Source organism: Zonotrichia albicollis, chromosome 1 (assembly GCF_047830755.1).
Source record: "Zonotrichia albicollis isolate bZonAlb1 chromosome 1, bZonAlb1.hap1, whole genome shotgun sequence".
Classification (NCBI taxonomy): domain Eukaryota; kingdom Metazoa; phylum Chordata; class Aves; order Passeriformes; family Passerellidae; genus Zonotrichia; species Zonotrichia albicollis.
Genome location: NC_133819.1, coordinates 71,170,111 through 71,183,441, shown reverse-complemented (window position 1 = coordinate 71,183,441; position 13,331 = coordinate 71,170,111). Strand labels below are relative to the sequence as shown.

At 40.9% G+C, this 13,331-nt stretch overlaps 1 protein-coding gene across 1 annotated transcript in view; it reads left to right on the top strand.

Moving 5' to 3' along the window:
• Positions 1-13,331, top strand: part of GMDS (GDP-mannose 4,6-dehydratase) — a 408,288-nt gene that overhangs the window by 394,351 nt on the left and 606 nt on the right. The window contains exon 10 of the mRNA XM_005481685.4: positions 12,853-12,921. Within this exon, the coding sequence (XP_005481742.1) occupies positions 12,853-12,921 (69 nt within the window). The remainder of the gene's footprint in view (positions 1-12,852; positions 12,922-13,331) is intronic.

Below are 13,331 nucleotides of genomic sequence, written 5' to 3'. Positions count from 1 at the left end.
AATACATCTTGTTGAAGTCTTGCTCAGGTTACAAGTGGAATGAAGCTGCCAAGATGTTTATCTAGCTTTCTTCATCTGCTATTGAGATTCCTGGTAGATACATGTAAGTTCTGAAATTCGTGGCTTTGTGTGTTCATATGTATTGCCATTACACTGGAATATGTCAAAGAAAGTAAATCAAGCCAGAAGGTTTCATTGGTGACTTGCACTGAAAAGGAGCTGTAGATGAATTCTAACAGAATATTCCAGGAGGTGATATTTGACTTTGATAAATATTCAGAGAAAGGGCTGCCATTTCTGTGTTTGTGCAATGTATAATGGGACCCTTACCTAGCATCTCTGCCCTGCCAAAACATGAATGAAAAATAGGATTGCTTGTCTGAGGAACAGTTCTGTCTTTCACATTGAAACTTGGCAATAAATGATTCCTGTGTGAGTGTCTCAAGGGACACTTTCCTTGTAGAGAAGTTAAGTGATTGATGAGGCATCTCACATTTTAAACATTATACAGGTGAAAACATTGGAGTATTCTGAGCCCATGCCTGCTGCTGTGTATGCCTGAACGGTTTGCTTGCTTTTTAATTGTAGGACTAGAGGAGGTTTATTAAATAGGGCAGGACCAGTAGAAAATACTAACTGTTTTCCTTCTGTAATTAAGTTTTTCATGTTTGACCGCTGCAGGGTGAAGTAATGAAGAAGTTTTTGGTAACAGATCCAAAATTCCTTTCTTCTTTAATTGAAAGTATTTAAAAGAAGAAGGTCATTGAGGGGGCAGATTTCAAGAAGTGGTATACACACTTGGTGATGCTTTGGAAAGAAGCAGAGCATTTTAGTCATGCATTTAAAGTGTATATGGCTAATGCATTGCCAAATCTGTGGAATTTTATAGGCAGCTACTGTGAATAGTAATAGCAGTCAATGAATCTGCTTTTTACCCCTACTTACACTGGCACTGTGAGCTTTAGGATATCTTATTGCTTCTTTAAAACTTATTTCAACATAGTTTCAGCCCTGTCAGCAAATCTCTGCTGTGTTACTAGTAATATGAATTGTCTCCCAGAACCAATGTTCCACACAAAATCGTGAGGGAAGAGAAAGCAGGTGTGTGATGGAGTACCACTGGAAAAGAAAAAGGAACAAATCTGTAATGATACAGAGAGAAAATAAATTGAAAAATGTTCAAGTGAAAAGAACACTATAGTAGAAATGAGAAGAGAAATAAATCTCAGTGTGAGGAACTTGTTCTGACAATGAAGGAGAGATAGGAAAGTAAGACCAGGTTTAAGATGATGTTTGTGAGCAGAAGATTGATGCTCAAAAGAGAAATGGGACAAGCTTGAATGAAAGAGAAAGACTGGGAGACACACCAAATCAGGAAAGAAATATGTCTTACAATAAAAAGAGATAAATGGACTTTACAGGAAGATAACTTCACCAAAACATGGGAAAGATTTAAACAAAAAACAAAAAGTGAGAGAAATCAAATACCAAGGTAAGGGAAGGATGGAAGAAAACAAAATACTGATCTTTAAAAAGAAAATGAGAGAGTTGTATTCATTTTATTGATTTATTGGAAGATTGTGTGGCAGAGTACAATGTCTGCTCTGAAAGTGAAAGATGTCATAGGAAAAACTATGATTTTTTTTTCCCAGGCTTTCCTGTGCAGGAAATGTAATAGGAAGTTATTTTTATTAATGAAGATCAGAGAATATGCAACAACAAACTACCAAGAATGGTGTGGAAAATCCGGTTATTTTTCCAGTCAGACCAGAAGAACCTGTGTCCATTGACCAGCAAGAGCCTAAGGGTCAGATCATTAAGCAGCAGGATCAGTGAACTGCACGACAATTGGAATCTGTGCATCTTTAAATACACACCAACAAACTTCCATTACAGTCAAAAAGAAGTCTTGAACACCATGCAGCCGGTATTTGTAGCCGTTCATTAATTGCTTTGTGCTGTTTTGTCTGCCTAATCAACACAAACAGCAGACTTGTTCTATTTAATTTGCAAAGGTGAAACCAATTGATTTTACGGCAATATGCTGCTTGCTGAGCAGTACTTTTCCATCAAGACAGTCAGGTTACACCAGTCACCAAAAACTGATGAGGCAGAACAGTCAGAGCCTTGGACACAGAGACAAGGTCTTTGGCAGAAAGTTTTGGAATTTTTTAGGGGGAGTGCACCCCTCTGTTCAGGGTAGCTGTGATGCTGTGTGCTGGAAGGACTTTAAACTTTCCAAAGCTATGACAAGCTGTGGCAATACTCACCCACATCCATAACACACTTGCAAGGGACTGTGAGATGAGGGAATGGGGAGCACAGTGCCTTTATTTGCAGCATTAGCATGTGTTTCATCTGTAAAAGAGATATTCACCTTGTCTAGACATAACCAGTGACCAGTGTTTTATCGTAGCAGGTTTGGTTGAACACACATGCAGAGTAAAAAGATGTCTGTTTATGGACAGGAAATGGATAAGCTTTTTAATGAATAAAGTGTGAGTTTGAAGCATTAAATGTGACGTGCATTGTTGTGTGCTACTACCTGCAAAGGGTTCTTCTTTGTAGTGTCCTACTTGGACTCAAGCACTAAATCTTTCATCAAAGCAAGTCTGATTATCTTGCACATGGTTTTCCTGAAAGGATGTTATGATTTTCTAGATGTTTGGTGGCTGGTGATAAATTAGGCTTTTATGATGTCATGTGAAAGGCCACTGCTTGGACTTCCTTCTCTATGAAGTGGACAGGAGAATACATTTGGGACATACTCAGCATCAGAAATTATCCTACCTTGTTTTATTTTAACCCTTTCGTGGACTCTTGCTTGTCTTGTAACTGTGTTCAGACAAGGATATCTTCATTTTTGCAGACAGGAGCCCCACAGTATCATGTTCTGAGTGCCCTCCATATGGGGACTTGAATTTTTTTTCCCCCTTGGGTAAAAAGATCTCAGTTCTTCAGCTCCCTTTAGGCTTTTCACAGCTTAAACTCTCTCCAGATATTTTGTCATGAAAAGAGTTTTCCAATCAGATGGGGGTTTTATTGAGAAATTGGAATGCTGTGAGGGGTGGGGGATAAGGTGATGCATCCCATAAATTAGATGGGGTTTATGGCTGTGTAGAGGGAGGCTGCTTCTAAAAAAAACAGCCAGCCGTAAAAGGCAGATTGTGACTTTGTCCAGAGAAATGGCAGCTCCCTTCTTCATCCCCCATACTGTAGGGAGGGAGTATTTTACAAGTTCCTTTCAAACAATGAGAAATAACTGAACATCCTCCATGCTAACACTTGTGTACTAGTTAGTCCATGGCAGGGAGGAGGACAGGAAGAGAGAAATATCCACCTCCTCTCTGTCTTCTTCTCCAAGTCCTACCACAAGCTTCAGCAGGACAGAGGTTCATGTAACACTGTAAGAGTTAAGGAAGGGGGTGACATGTCTCCCACCCAACTTCAGGTGGCAAAGGGCAAAGACAGCAACTGCTGTTACAGGTGATTTAATTAGAATGTTTCAATTGCAAGCTTGTTAGATGAAAAATTCTATTTTGAATAAATTATTTTTATTAGGGCAAATATAACAGCATGCCATTCAAAAAAAAATTTTAGTATCATTTTGATGCTAACATAGCAAATGCCATGATTTTTTTTTCAGACGTGAATGTCCATGGGGTCATGGACAAAATCATCACAAACAATGCATCCTGTAAAAGAAAAATTATAACTCTATGAAGAAGTAATATCCTGAGTTCATAGATCTGCATTTATTAAATTGCTACTTAATGCTCTAAAAGTAGATAGATAAATATGTGGAAGTAGAATACAAGATAGCTCTCCTAATGTTTACTGTTTTCTTACTTGTTATTTGTTGACCAGAGATATTATTGACCAGAGATGACAACTGAATTTGTTCACATTTCCAATATAAGTTGCTATAAATGAAGTATCTTTTAGTGCAAGAAGAGAAGAAATTAAGTAGGATTGCAGCATGGATTTCTGGGGTTATCAGTTTTCATATTCACCTTGACATGTCAGTCAGCAAAGACAGCTGAAAAAGACATTCATTCCTGCACAAAAAAAAAAAAAAAAAAAAAAAAAAAAAGCCAGCTGAAGTCAAACAACTCCACAAAGTGATTTCCCGATCTCTGCAGAAAATGTGAAGAGTAGGGAGTGATGAGAAAACTAATCAGAGCAGATTTTAAAAAAAAAGAGAATTACACATAAAAATTTTAAAGGTATCATGCCGTCACCTAAATATACATAATGCAACAATAAAAACAGATATGATGAGGACATTATTATCTTACTCTCTATCCCCAAAATAGTTGTCAGAGTGGAGAACAGGTAAACCAAGAGGAAAACATATTGTATCATGAGCAAAAGCAGGACTTGAAGGTACCAATGAAAAGATAAGAAACCTGTTCTTTTTCTATACTACATCTGATCTCCATCTATATGAGGAGGTTCATTTCTCACAGGGTCTTGGTTTTTAGTGATGTGCAGGTGACACATCTGTCTAGGGAGCCTGAAGAAGCATGCTCTTATACAACCTCCTCCAAACCTCTGCTATGAAAGGAAAATTCACAAATGCTTCTAACCCATGCCATGCAAAATCCACATTATTCAGACACCTCTTAATGCCTGGGTTAGTTTGAAACTTGGAATTGTTAGCTCCCACATCAGCAGCCAGGCTACAGAGCAGTGGAAGTCAGTGGAAGTGGTACCACCATTTGCAAAGAGAATTTCTATTTTGTTATAAGAGTAGGAAAATCTTACTTTGATAATTATTCTTTCACATTTTAGCAAACATGCTTAAGATTTTAGCTGTGATATGTGTGTTTGGATGACCCAATACAACATATCAGAAAGGAAGGGCTTCTGCTGGAGCAAGGCCAGACTGCAAAGGTGGTCAGAGGGCTGGAGTGCACTTCCTATGAAGACAGGCTGAAATACTTGAGGTTTTTCAGCCTAAAGAAAAGATAAAAATAGAGCAGCCTTCCAGTACCTACAGGGGACCTACTAGAGAGCTGGAGAGGGACTTTATACAGAAGCATGTAATGAGAGGAGAAGGGGGAATTTAAACTAAACTGTAAGAGGGTTCAGATTAGGTATTAGAAAGAAATTCCTTGCTATCTGGGAGATGAGGCACTGGAACAGGTTGCCCAGAGAAGCTGTGGATGCCCAATCCCTGGAAGTGTTCAAGGCCAGGCAGGATGGGGCTTGGAGCAACCATGTGTAGTGGAAGTTGTGTCCCTGCTCATGGCTTGGGAGTTGGAACCAGATGATCTTTACTGTCCCTTCCAACCCAAACCTTTCTCTGATTCTGGGATTGTGTCCAGCCCTCATGCCGGTGCTGTCATAATTATGGTTTGTATATGGCAAATGGAGTGGGTTTGATTTTCTTCCTCTCCTCCAGAAGTTCTCTGCTTTTTTAGGAGAAGGATTTCTGTGAACTATAAATGATTTTGCTATTCGGAAGCCTCTTTGGCACTTTGCAGGGCCATGAGCTGAGATTACAATTGCACTTACATCCAGGCTGGGGAACAATTTCCAGGTCTTCCCAGGCATGCAGAATTGGGCCTCAGGGCAAACTGGGAGGGAGAGAAGCGCCCGCCTCACTGCAGCCAGCTGCAGGAATTTCGCTGTTTTGGCAGCAGGGCTTTCCCTGCTGCAGGGGCTACACTCTCCGGACTGCCTCAGGCACGGCAGCCCGAAAAGCAGCCATGGTGCCGCTTGCAGCGGGATGCCCTGGCGCAGAGCTGTGCGGGACGGCTCCTGACGAGCGAGCTCAGCTCCGGATCCAGAGCGAGTGAAATTCAGCACTGCCTTCGGGGATATCGGGCTGTAATTCGGGAGGAATTTTATCTGGCTCGAGGGACGGCTCTGGCCAAGATGTTTCTCAGGCTTCGCTTGGCACATGGACAGATCTGAGCAGCGCTCAGCCCTGTGAGGGGCTCTTGTGCCGGCAGCTCCGCCGGCGCTGGCCCCGGGGCCGCGGCCTTCCCTCCCCGCGGCCGAGAGCGGCGGCAGCGCCTCCGGCCCAGCGATCCGGGCCCGCCGGCGGCACCTGGGGCCAGCCCCTCCTGCCTCGGCGCTTTATCTGCGCTGGCCGTGGGGCTGCCAGCACCGGCGCTGAGTGAGCCCATTTCCCCAGAGCGGAGCATTGTTCCCGGCCTCCGGCCGCCGCGTGGCCCCGCTGATGGACAATACCAGCCGTCCCTGACTTCCTGAGCAGACCAGACAGCTTGCTGTTTTCTTCGAGTCTCTTATCACCTCCTGTCATTGAGAGAGAGCTCTGGCTTCGGCTTCGCTTGGGGCTGATAGGCAGCAGCGAAGTGGAAACGGCGCAGGGGAGGGAGGGGAAGGGGAGGAGGAGGAGGAGGAGGGAGAGGAGCTCCATTACTGTTATTATCGCCCTAATGTTTATTGCTGTTCCGAGTTCATTTGCCTTAACCCTTTGGAAGCTGGTCAAATTAAAGATTATCAAACTGATAAGATAAAGCCGCTGTTCTAACGCCCCTGGTTCCTGGCGGAAAAGCCAAGGTTGTGCTCAGGTTTCATTGACTGTGTAGTTTGTGTTGATGCCTTATTGCTGCAGTACAGGGGGCTCCCGAGATAAGACCTTACCTAAAGATGCCCAGCACTCGTAGCCTGCCAAGGTCCCTCGGATGTACAGGAGCTCAGCGCCGTGCAGAATCAGTCCCTTCCTCAAGTCATTCTTTCCCCTTCCCTTCCTCCTCAACATGGTTTTAGTAAAGATTAAACTTTCTGAATAGGGAGGGGATTTGCATAGGAAAACATGCTAGGGGAAAAAAAACATTGTGCCTCTTATTTTCAATGGCATTTAGTTATATGTGAGTTTCAGCCTATTGGTTGCTTTTGCCTTTTGCCTTTTCCTGTGGTTCTTTGCGAACAATACTGTCTTTCTGCAAAAGACTGCTGACCCAAGAGTGGAAAGCAGTCTGTTCATGCTGCATTAAAACAAATTTAGATCAGGAACCAAATTCACTGGCATTCTTCTATTCCCTTGGTACACTAACTGCTCCACAACTTTGCTTTTCTAAGAACAGTGGAAAGAAAAAATGAAAACTGAGCGACAACACATTTTGGCTCATCTTAAATTCCTGGAGATGTTTATTGTGTTCCTTGTTAGGCTTGGGCTTCGCTCTTCACTTTGTTTTATCTTCAGTCTCCTCACATTTACTATGGAGATAGGAGTCTCTTGCTTTATGATTATACAGGGTTTTCATCCCTGTTACTATAGATATTATAACAAATACTACCCTTTGCAGGGAAGCGAAGGCAGTGTTCTCTGTCCCGTGGATCTCCAGAAGAACAGGCAGAGCAGCGCACAGGAGACACAGTGCTCATTATTGTGACTCCTTCTGGGGTTTGGTCCAAGCTTGGCTGAGCCATGCATTGAATTTTGCACCAGTAAGGCACAAGTTTACAGGCTCTACAGCTCTGGTTTAGTCAGACATTTCTACTTTTCTTAACAGAGTGCTCAAAAGAAGTCACACTAACTGTTTTCCAGTGTTGCATCCCTGTTAAAGCACGATGTCCCTGGGCCAGGTGGCAAGTGTGGCAGAACACTAGGGAGAGAATGGGGGATAAGGTTGATGGTGAAAGAACTGCCTAGTGAGCAATGCATGCAGTCTCCTGGCGGTTTGCAACACTTCACCAAGGCTGTTCTCCAAGCAATAAGCTGCAGCAGATGCACTGTGCATGCACAGTACCATATGTACTGTGGGGCTGGTGTTACTACTGAGATTTGCTACTTAAACCCTCTTTAAAAAACGCTAAATGTTTAGCATCTGTAAATGTGAAATATTTCGGGAAGTACACAAAGGGGAGATTATTTCATAAGATAAACCTTAGTATATATATACATGTGATATAAATTTTTAATGGGTCCTGTTGTGATAGGACAAAGGGTAATAGGGTAATAGTTTTAAACTTAGAGAGGGTAGATTTAGACAAAATATAAGGCGTAAACTTTTTATGATGAGAGTGGTGAAACACTGAAGCATTTGAAGCAGATTGCCCAAAGAGGTAGAAGATGCCCCATCCCTGGAAACCTTTGAGGTCAGGTTGGATGGGGCTCTGAGTAACTGACCTAGTTGAAGATGTCCCTGCTCAGTGCAGAAAGGTTAGACCAGATGAACTTCAAGGTGCCTTCCACCCCAAACTATTCTAGGATTCTATGATAATGATGAAAACACAAAATTGCAGTCTAATCAACTGTCTATGTGTTTTGTTGTTTTTTTATTGTTTGTTTGTTTTTTTAATGGGATAAGTTAAAGCTAAAAGGTAATGGTTTTAAGAAGAAAATAAGGAAAATAAAACACCGGTGGAGTTTGTAGGAAACTTTGGCCCCTCTGTTCTTGAAATTCTTTTTGAAAAAAACATCTTGAGCAAAAAAGTGCAAGGCTAAACTCTCAAGCCAGAGCCTCCACCAAGCTGGGTCAGTGCTCTTTGCTTATGGGAGCCCTGATGTAACAAATCGTCTTCCAAGCAGTGGTGCTGATTGTGAACGTAACCCTGGCTGCTTTTCAGATGCAGTTATACTGTTGTGTGCTTAGATCAAGTTTGTTTATTTTTAGAGGTAAAGCCTTGTCTGTGCTTTAGCAAGCAGAGCTGGGCACAATTCCATCACAGGTGTTTTACTGAGGACTTGATCTCAGTTTTATTCTAGTGTAAGAGAAAGCAAAAGCTGGCACTGGGTGCTGGCTTCAGTGAAGGCACATTTGAAAGGGAATCAACTCAGCCGTAGTAATAAAGGAAGCCTTGGCCTTCTTTCAGGCCACACTATCTCCTTTTTCTTACGTTGTCTTGAGGCTTTAAATTTTCAGTTAAAGTTAATTGAATGAGACAGTGATACAATGCACAGTGAAACCAGATCAATCACTGCTCAAGACAAAATAGGAGTCACAATGACACTCAGAACAAGAGCTTGGGAAATGTGATATTTACATTAAAATATTTTACATTTTTGTCTCATGGCTTAAAAGCCAAATTTAAAAATGCCTTACCACATTGCATAACAAGTTTCTTGCTTCTTATCTGTATTCATTTGTGTGTGTGCGTTTGTTCAACAAAATTGAATAATCACAAAAGCAAATTTAGTAATAATGGGGTATTTTCTACACAGTTACACAACCTCAATTGCAGAAAATGTAAAACAGAAAAACTCACATCATATGAATTCATTCTGTTCTCTGAGAGGCAGTCATATGACAGTGAGCTGCATATAAACCCATAGGAGCATTTACTTGCTCATATTAAGTGGCAACAGGGAATTTGACTGCTGTCTTTCCACCTTCCTTCCCTTTAAATATTTACCTGGACATTGTTTCTGGGTCTTAGCGTGCCATTAAAACTTGTCATTACTAGGCACTTATGTTAACTGCTTGTGTGGAAAATAAGGACTTGTTCCTTACAAAATGGATAAGTAAAAGCAAAGGCTTGATTTTATGTTCATGATCTGAGTGCTGTAAAAACAACAGAAAGCCTTAGTCAGTGTTTTCAGAGTTATAGACTCTAAGCTCAGTATCTAAACCCTCAGAGTTTTCAGGGAGTCAAAGGGCTTTGTTTTCCTGTCAGTATGTAAAGCACAATGGCACAGAAAAAGTAATCCTGCAGGAACACAAAACATGAAGTGGTGTTCAAGTGGTGTCATTTCATCAGGTGCTTTTCCATCAGGAGTAGGGATATGGGGCAGTTTATACTCAGCAGCAGATGTTTTTCAAGAACAATCCCCCATTTCCCCAAACCACCTCCCCACTGCCCAAAAAATAAAAATTCAGGTTTTCTGCAATGGAATCTGATCTCTTCTTTCTTCGCTTTTTGATCTGGTTGTAGTTCCAGAAAGTGATGCCCTGCTATTGAAAACTTAATACATTTTAATGATTAATATACCAGAGGGGTTTTTTTGGATGGTGGGGTTGTTTGTGGAATTTTTTTTTTCCTTTTGGAAGCCTGACAGATGCATCTCTGGTTTCAGTGAAAGTCTTAAACAATATAAAGAAGCAGTCATTTTGTTCCAAGAGAAGCTTTTTTTTTTAATATTCTTATTTTATTGTAATTACCTTATTGTTTTCATATTATGAGCTACTTGTAGAAAAATACAGGAAACATGACTGCAATACAATCCTTTAATCAGGAATAGCTTTGTTCCAGTCATCATTTCCATTCAGTGTCGAAGCTTTGGCTAATAAGAATACAATCACACCTTGAGTTTAGGTGTAATATGGTGTTAATATTATGGTTTCATTTGGCCTCTGTACCTAGTAACTTCTGTAAGTGAACCTTTTTAAAAGTGCCTAGGAGATATTTTCTCTGTAATGCTGTTTTCAAATAAATTAACAAAGTTGTGTTCCTCAGAAGGACACAAACTTCTTCAGGAGAGCCACTTAAAATCTTTTAACCCAAGTCAGCTGGAGAATTTGTATTATCATATATATTAAATATTCCATATTTTTCCCCCTTTTCCTTTTTTTCTCACAGATTATGCCTTAATACCTTTACTGCATTATTGTTAAAGCTTGTGATTTTTTTAAAGGAAAAACATGAGGGATTTTATACCTAGATGGCTTCAACATACTAATTGTTTGTGTGACCTCTGTGTATAATCCAGCACTGCAAATACTTCCCTTTTACTGATTTGCAGCCTACCCCCAATCATATTTTGGCCTACTCAGCAGATGAGTGTTTATGTTTTTGAATAAAGGGCTGCAATTAGGTAAAGTATTTTTTTAGATGATCTGTTTTAAGAAAAAGCATTTGTCCAAGACAGTTAAAAGACTGCTCCCAAGCTGTTCAAAAGCAGAATGCAGCTACAAACAGCAAGCCATGGCAATTTATTTTGTGCTTCCTAGTCATTTTTTCTTTAAAATGGGAAGCCAATATCTTAGATAAGGATTAGTTTCAAAGTATGTTTTTGATACAAAGATTGTGGATGTAAAATTTTTACTTACACAGCATTTATAAAAATGAAAATCTAAGTTTGATGATATAGCTTTTATGACAGAAAACTAGGTGATATTAAAACACTTCACTTCTAGCTAATGGCTTGAATTAGGGCTGAATAAAAGGCAATTGTTTTTATACTGAAATTATTGTTTTATGAAAGATTTCCTTGTTTCCAGACACATCTATATACACGTGTATGTAAATTAACTGAACTCCAGATAAAAGACATACCTCCGTGAGCACATTAGAGTCTGATCCAAATTTTATCAAAGTTAATGGGCGTCTTTCCCATTTCAAACCAGATTCTGCAATCCATATTCACACGACCCTCCAGGGGATCCCTCAAGTTGATGCAGTTTTGCATGACTTGGCCTCAAATGTCTGCTGCAGTTTCAAAAAGCCCATTATAGGGCTGCAGTAGGAAATCATTTAGTCTAATTTAAGGAAATCATGGCACTTTTTAAATTTTCATATCATTTTGTTCTGATCCATCTGTTTACTCTCTTCTGAAGGCAGGATGAAATGCTTTTTAGCCTAAAGACTGAGCTAGTAAAACTGCTGCCTGGAATAAGTCTCAGCAGACGTGTTTGTTCCACATCCCCTGCTTCAGTGCCATATTTCCTCTGGTGGATTTCCTCTGCTCCTGGAAGCACGCTGTCTAGCTTTCTTGTGCACAAGTATGAAGAAGAATTTCCTACATTTTACTGCACAGGATGAGGTGATTTTGGCAGTTAACATGACCTGAACCACATAAGATAACAGAGAGCATCTGAAAAATGTAGCATGCAGTATTACAAGTTAAAAAAAAAAAAATCTACATTCACAAAATGCTCCTTAACTCCACCACTGGTCAGAGGGTGGAAGAGGAAGAGAAAAAGCAATTCTTGCGTTTTTCTGGAAAGCCTGCTGTGTTACCACCATAAAGTCAAATGAAAGAGGAGAATTCAGCCTTAGCTTTGTTGTTCTGTAACCAAGCTGGGTTTGTTTTGGTTTCTTTAAACCTAGACACATATAATTTTATTATTTATTGCCACAAAGATACACAGCTTGTGAGAAGAGATGATATATTTTATTCAATCAACACATACATTTGGAAAATGCTAACTGTTTAAACGCTGTCTTCCAATTTTAAAGAAAGATACAGCCAGTTTTTGTATTCAATTAGAAATGCAGTTAAAGGAGATTTTGTCTTTGTTTAATTTTATTACATTATGTTTGATGACTGGTTGTGGGATTGTTTTGGTGTGGTAGCTCTTTTAAGGATACTTGAACAGTAAGGTGAACCTGACCAAAGTCTTGGTTTCTGTAATGATTTCAAGGCAGTTTCTTTTCATTTATGAGATATTTAGACTTTTATTTGCACTCAAAATACTCTAGGAAAAAATATGTACACATTCAAAAGCTGGATGTTTACTGGTGTTGCATGTGGTTTCCCACACCCATAACAATCTTTCAGCATCGTTTGTCGGTGATCATGTTTTTATTTGAAAGAGACTAGGTGCCTTTTTTGCTCTGTGATTTATATTATTTAAACAAACAGGGGGAAATAATTTGATTCAGCTCATTCTATAGCTTGACTAAGATGTACAATAACGTCTTATAAAATGTTCATGTTGTGTGGCTGTAAGGCTGGAGTTCAAGCCCTCTATGTACACACAAAAAATAACTCTTTCCATCTGAAATAGCCTGGCAAAAGGATGCTGCCTCCTGCTGATTTAATAGGCATATGAGCTTCCACTAAAATTGCATCTTCAAGAGAAATAATTTGTCCTTGGGAGAGTCCAATAGTGAGAGTCCACACTCAGCCCACAGGGAAGCAGGAGCAATGGGAAGGCCATCAGGATGGGGAAGGTAGCGATCCTTGCAGTGCCTCTCTCTTCTTTTCCACAGGATTTTCTGCAAGGAGACTGCACCAAAGCCAGGCAAAAGCTGAACTGGAAGCCCAGAGTCACGTTTGATGTGAGTGGTCCTTCTGTTGTACCTGCTGGGTGTTCACATCCTCTAAAAACAATTCCCAGAGAGGGGAAAGGAAGGGGGACACCTCTGTGTGGGGTGACCTGGGCACCCTGAGAAACCCCATTTTGGGTGCCTCTGCATGGATCCTTGCTCTGCAGAAAGCACACTGTGGCAGCAGTGGGCATCCCAGGGCACAGCAGCACACTGACACACCCGGGCCTGGGCCAGGGCTGCTCTTTAGGGCCCAACAAAGCCCCAAAATCATCTCCTGGTTCTGCTCTGGGAGGGCCCAACAAAGCCCCAAAATCATCTCCTGGTTCTGCTCTGAGAGGGCCCAACAAAGCCCCAAAATCATCTCCTGGTTCTGCTGTGGGAAGGGCCCAACAAAGCCCTGTCCTGTCCTGGTTCTGCTG